The sequence below is a fragment of the Pyxicephalus adspersus genome, unplaced genomic scaffold (genome assembly GCF_032062135.1).
Source record: "Pyxicephalus adspersus unplaced genomic scaffold, UCB_Pads_2.0 Sca276, whole genome shotgun sequence".
Taxonomy (NCBI): domain Eukaryota; kingdom Metazoa; phylum Chordata; class Amphibia; order Anura; family Pyxicephalidae; genus Pyxicephalus; species Pyxicephalus adspersus.
In genome coordinates this window covers 1-6462 of record NW_027317283.1, presented here as the reverse complement: position 1 = coordinate 6462, position 6462 = coordinate 1, and the positions used below count along the sequence as shown (strand labels likewise).

The window sequence follows — 6462 nt, the reverse complement described above, 5'->3', positions numbered from 1 at the left end:
GTTCCTTACGGAGACATGAAATACTTGGAGAAATTACACAAAAACACATACAGCTTTATTACCTACTGTAATACACAGTTCTTGCTAATTGTTACTAATGATTTTTTAAAGGAACAAAATTGTTTATTGTTTCTAGATAAAGTATGATACTTTTACAAGGCGCCACAGTAGCCATTTATAAATGCATCCCAATGAAACCCTGCCTAACTGATTACAGTTTTTGTTACATATGTTAATTTTAATGTGCACCCTATTTGGCAACTATATTACTTGGTAACTCTATGAGTAATGAATACTGAGCAATGAAACTGGTTTGCCAGGGTGAATGATTCTTAGTACTGTTGTCACTGCTATGAAAAGCCTCACTCAACCTTATTCTAGGCAGCAGGGTACCTGAACCTATTCTAGCTATCACCTGGTAGTACCTGGTAGAGTGCAGTAGACCAAAGATAATATTACTAAGAAGAATAAAATCAGGCTGGGTCAGTTATGATCAACGTGTAAAACCATTGCTTGGGGTCTTCATTTTGGATCCAGTAGTAGGAATGTACTACCAGCTAGGTTCCTAATGCATAAGAGTAGAATGTGTGTTGTGGTTTCAATGATGCCAACCCCTATATAGTGAACATGAAGAAAAATGTCAAGGTCCTAGAGATGACCCAATGTGATTTCTATGGCATCAATAATAGACAAAACAAAAATATTAAAATACAATTTCCTTTATTACAGAATTTAAATTTTAAAATATTTTTAAAATGTACATAAATACAAAACAAAGGTTACACAGTATACAATTCGATTGCAAGGTACACAACCGGCAAAAAATCACAGTTCTTAGTTGACACTGGGAGCCACAATTTTTAAAGACATGGGAAAATTGAACAGATCTGTGAAAAACACTTATAGACTGGATAATGGAGGGGTAATGCACAGTATATTTGACACCCAGTGTTATTATTTAGCACATATGATGACACTTTCAGTAGTAATAATCCTGAAATATAGATAAATATATTAGTAAGGTATTTATTAAACATTTCCTTTCCATCTCTAGACATCCCTATGTTTACATTTGTTGAATTTTCCAGTTAATTGCAAAGCCCAGAACATAGTATTATCACTAAAATTGCTGAGGGTGGGTCAATGGTGGGTTATATTATATTTCTTCTGTCCAGTGGAGTTCTCTGCTGCTCACAGGAGATATTTCTTCTTGGAGGTCATTGGAGGTCAGTAAAAAATGAACTATTACACAGGAGATCAGTGGAAATTGCCCCACTGCAGCTGTGGTCAGTGTAGAAGCTCCCCATAATATTGTCAGTCAGTGTAATGCTTATTTGGCCATGTAATAGGTGGACAAAAGTCCACTTATATTGGTAATCAATTAAAATGGGTTCTATTGCATGGGTGATTGCTATAATAAGGCTGCTGATAAGGTGGGAGAGGCGTTGTACTGGTGGTTATTAGAAAAGAAGGGCAATACCCCTTACTATGGTGGTCAGTGGAAATTTGTCCAATTCCTTTGGTGGTCAGTGAGTCACTGGCCCATTGAAGACATCTAAAATTATCATTGAGGTTAATAGCTCAGTAGGCACCAATAATGGTGTTGATAGCTAGAGAGACACCTGTTTAGTATTTAGGACAATTTGCTAAAATAATGCTTTCCCTGCCCTCGCCTTCATTTCAATCATTATTGTCTACTTGTCACAGTAATATTTCTGTCTAATTCAATCACAGCTTGTAGTGCCACTCCTTTTAGAACTAAAGATCATTGAGTCATATACTAAACACCCACCCTACAAATATATTAGACAGCGTTCAAACTTTTAATTGTTTATAGATATGACTTGTATATGGTCAATAGGTAGGAGAGAGTCAGATTCAAATAATTCTCAAATGGTTGCAATCCAGAATCAATGAGTTGTAATTTTTAACTGTTATGACTTCTAACTTTTTTTTATCATTATTTTATTTTTATTTTCCTTTGCAGAATCAAAAGCAGTTTAGAAAATGTCCAAATAAAGTGAACAGGGTGGGTAAACAGTCTACTGCAAAAAACTCTCATAATGACAGCTCTAATAAAATTATATAATGTGTTGCTTTCAATTTTTGTTAGTTTGATGCACTTTTTTTTAGAGTGTGCATGATATTTTTATAGTAAATATGCAAAATAAGAGTTTTTTTTTAATATGTAAACTGATTTACATTCAAATATTATAAGTATATGGTAAACAATGATGCCTGTTGAGCTAAATATAACCGATCATTGAAAATGATTATAAAATGAAAATATACTGTAGTATCTGTTTTTATGACCAAAAAAATAACAGGAAAAACCACAGATATGTCTATAAAGACAAGTGAGCATACTAAAAATAAGTTTTTATAAGTTTTAAGACATACAAAGAAAACCTGAAAATAACATAGTAATCTAACACATGCCATAATTCATAGCAATTATAATAGGGACATCACTTTATTCTTTATAATTATTCCCCATAAATTTGACATAAATGAATACCTTTTTTATAGCTAGGAAAATAACCAACAATAATTGTTTTTTTCATAGTTTGCACATTGTAAGGTGTGTAGCTGTTTTCTGACAATAACAGAGGTATGAAATGCTCTGGCAGCAAATTAAACTAATAAAAATACAATGATAGGGTATTTTTTCCATTGCAAAGTACTGCCAAACCCATGTGTCAAAATATAAAAGGAGACTGTGTCTGTATCTCAGAACCATCTTCCGGAATTTGTGCTGCATTCAGCCATACCGACACTCACCATGTCCTTCCAAACTAACCGCAGTAGTACTAGCTACAGAAATTTTAGCTCTTCTTCATTGCCAAGACATGTAAGCAAGCAAAATGTTTGCTCTTTAAGAATTGTCGGTGGAGGTTTAAGGGTACAACCACATTACAGCAGAAGTGCTTACAATGTTGGTTCTGGAAGAGCTCCGAAGATATCAGTTGCCAATCATAACACTAGAATGAGTGGATACGGTTATGGTGGGTCTGGTTTTGCTGGTGGTTGTGGATCAGGTATGGGATCTAGAGGTGGCTTTGGTGGATCCAGCTTTGGTCGAGGTGGCTTTGGAGGTGCTGGATTTGAAGGAGCTGGCCTTGGTGGATGCATCACAAATGTTACTGTCAATGAAAGTCTACTGGCACCCCTCAACTTGGAGATTGACCCAAATATTCAGAGATTAAAGAAAGAAGAAAAAGAACAAATCAAAACCCTGAACAACAAATTTGCATCCTTCATTGACAAGGTCCAGTATACTTACTTTTTAGTTTTTACAATTTACTATTTTTTCTTTGCATGTGTACTTTTTAATAGCCACATTTCTAATCCTTGCTAAACAATTTTAAACATGTTTTTTTGAATACCACAGGTTAGGTTCTTAGAACAGCAGAATAAGATGCTTGAGACAAAATGGGCTTTCCTGCAAGACCAAAAAACCATAAAAAGTAACATGGAACCACTTTTTAAATCCTACATTACTTCTCTAAGAAGGCAACTGGATTGTTTGGAGAATGAAAGGTCACGCTTAGAAGGAGAGAAAAAGAACATGGATGATTTAGTAGAGGAATTTAAAAGAAAGTATGATAATCTTTTACAAAAGTCTAAATGATAATATAAAACATCAAAACCTGATTCACAATTCAGTTTGTGTTTACTTTTATTTCTAGATATGAAGATGAACTCAGTAAGCGTACAGCTGCAGAAAATGAATTTGTGGTACTTAAAAAGGCAAGTGATTTTAATATTTGAATTTATAAACCAGATATTCCAATAAATGTGTATCTTCACTCCACTGAACAATGCCTATTTTTTATAGGATGTTGATGCAGCTTTTATGAAAAAGACTGAACTGCAGGCTAAGGTTGATGCTCTTACTGATGAACTCAAATTCTTAACAGCAGTGTATGACATGGTATGTAACAAGCTCAGTACAAACACAAAGAAAAATGTTAATATCCAAGACACATTTTCAACCCTGATTAGCATGAGCAACACATTAAAAGAGGTCGAGGCTTGTCGAATCTGTGCCTGAAAATACAAGCAGAGGGTAAAAAACTGGTCACCTGTATTGCCCTTAGTCTTCTGTTTTCTGCATAGTGGTTTTAATATGCCTTGTTTCACACTTTGCTTCTGTGCGGCGAAAACAATCTTGGTAGTGGAGTATGGCTAATCCCTCATGTCAAAGTTTCCCAACTAATGATTAGGGGTTCAATTACTGATGGTCTAATATTCAGGCAGCTGAAGAGGTGGGAGCAGCACAAATTCATGCTTTGAAGGATACAAGCTACAAGCTTTGAAGGATAACTGCACTTATATACAAAGTGTAGTTATTCCATTTGGTCCTTTCACCTGGCCTACACTTACTCGGAGCACCATAGACTTCTGTGGGACTTTCTTTACTCAACTTAGGACAGCCACATAAAAATTGCTGAAGCAGCATTACATGTGTGACCAGAAAAATGTTGGATGTAAATGCACAGCTAAGCTGTATGTCATAGGGTTGCATGTGTGGAGGGGGAAGGCGGGTTAGTTTAGGTCAAAGGAAGAACCAAATGGGATAACTGCACATGGTTTGAATGTGTAGTTAACCATAAAATGCACTGCTATTTCTAAAGTAAAATGTAAATTAAAATATAAAAAGGGAAATGGTGTAAAATATATATTACTAATAATCCTAAACAGTTCAAAAGAACTATGGTGTATTGGTAAGTGGTTGGAGTAAAGGGCACAACATTATATATTTTGAATAAATTTTAACATATAAACATTTACTATAGATGTTTTACTAATATAATGTCTAATTGACAGTTTTTTTTATTTAACAGGAAATTTCTCAGCTGCAGTCTCAGATCTCAGACACCTCTGTCATTGTGTCCATGGACAACAACCGCGACCTAGACATGGACAGTATCATTGCTGAGATCAAAGCTCAGTACCAGGAAATTGCCAACAAAAGCAGAATTGAAGCAGAGAACTGGTACCAGTCTAAAGTGAGTATATTGTAGACAATGTAATTGCCATAAATAAAGCATAGAATACTTTTTATAGACAAAAAAATGAATATGCTTTCACAAATCCAGTGTTACTTGCACTATTATTTTTTAAAATGGTCAAACACCTCTTTACAGTATGAAGAGATGAAGGTTACAGCAGGGAAACATGGTGATGACCTGCGTAGCACAAAGAATGAAATTTCTGATCTCAACAGAATTGTCCAAAGACTTAAATCAGAGATTGAAAATACTAAAGCTCAGGTATGGAATGTTTTTCATTATTCCATATTATCATTCTGATTTTGCTCATAATAAATGATAATGCACATACAACATGTATTAAATATTTATTGTTATCTTCTTTGTCTAGAGAGCAAAATTAGAACCTGCCATAGCACAAGCTGAGGAACGTGGTGAAATGGCTGTTAAGGATGCAAAAAATAAACTGGCTGATCTGGAAGAAGCATTACAGAAGGCCAGGCAGGATATGGCTTGCCAGCTTAAGGAATATCAGGAACTGATGAACGTTAAACTGGCTCTTGATCTGGAAATTGCTGCCTACAAGAAACTACTGGAAGGTGAAGAAAGCCGGTGAGTACCTAACCCTCATGTTCATTTTCTTCCTAAATTTGAGAACAAGCAGTCTGCCATTGCTGTACACCAGTCTTCAAAGAAGTATTTTCCAGAATATTATGATAAACAAACCAACCAAAAAATTTCTGCATCTCTGATTCTTGTTCTTGAAACAAGCATTCATGCCATGAACATTAACTTTGTTTCAGCTTGCTGTTCCATGTCTTAAAACATACTTGCGTTAACCCCCTAGCGTTCTAATTCTGTCCGTATTTCCACGCAAAAAGTGTTACACTTTTTTTGCATGGAAATGTATTTTACATTGTACGCCTATTATTCTTAGACATAACTCACAGAAACATGTCCAATCTCTATATATAAAATCTGATTTATATATGTATGTGTGTGTGTATGTTCCACCATCACTCAAAACACATGGAGACATTTCAACTAAACTTGCCAAACATATGACTGAGACTCATGTGAGTGCACCAGTCATCTTTTTACAACACTGTTGCATATGTCAGAGCTATATTTGTATGTATGTATGTATGTGTGTATGTCATCACTAGGAAATGCATGGAGACGTTTCAACCAAACTTTCTATGTTCCACCATCGCACAGAAACGCATCAACACATTTAAACCAAACTTGCTAGATATATGACTCAGACTCATCTGAGTGCACCGCTAATTTTTTGCAGCGCTGTGGTATACGTCAGAGCTATATTTGGTGATCACTAGGAAACACATGGAGACATTCCAACCAAACTTTCTTTATTCCATCATCACTCAGAAACGCATAGAAACATTTAAACCAAACTTGCTTGACATATGACACCGCTGATCTTTGTACAGCACTGTGGTATATGTCA

The 6462-nt window shown here is 35.2% G+C and overlaps 1 protein-coding gene across 1 annotated transcript; it reads left to right on the top strand.

The window, feature by feature from the left end:
- The first annotated feature begins 2657 nt into the window (after nucleotides 1–2657).
- LOC140344974 (keratin, type II cytoskeletal cochleal-like) lies at nucleotides 2658–5610 on the top strand. Its single transcript, XM_072432159.1, has 8 exons — nucleotides 2658–3005; nucleotides 3039–3268; nucleotides 3392–3600; nucleotides 3690–3750; nucleotides 3839–3934; nucleotides 4848–5012; nucleotides 5151–5276; nucleotides 5386–5610. Exons 1-8 carry the CDS (start codon nucleotides 2783–2785, stop codon nucleotides 5608–5610), a joined length of 1335 nt encoding a protein of 444 aa, XP_072288260.1. The 5' UTR covers nucleotides 2658–2782.
- The last annotated feature ends 852 nt before the right edge of the window (nucleotides 5611–6462 follow it).

Excerpts from the sequence above, each read along its gene's own strand:
- LOC140344974 (XM_072432159.1), top strand. The coding sequence starts at position 2,783 with ATGTCCTTCCAAACTAACCGCAGTAGTACTAGCTACAGAAATTTTAGC. Across the intron at positions 3,751-3,838 it reads AATTTGTGGTACTTAAAAAG|GATGTTGATGCAGCTTTTAT; the intron begins GCAAGTGATTTT and ends TATTTTTTATAG. Across the intron at positions 3,935-4,847 it reads TAACAGCAGTGTATGACATG|GAAATTTCTCAGCTGCAGTC; the intron begins GTATGTAACAAG and ends TTTATTTAACAG.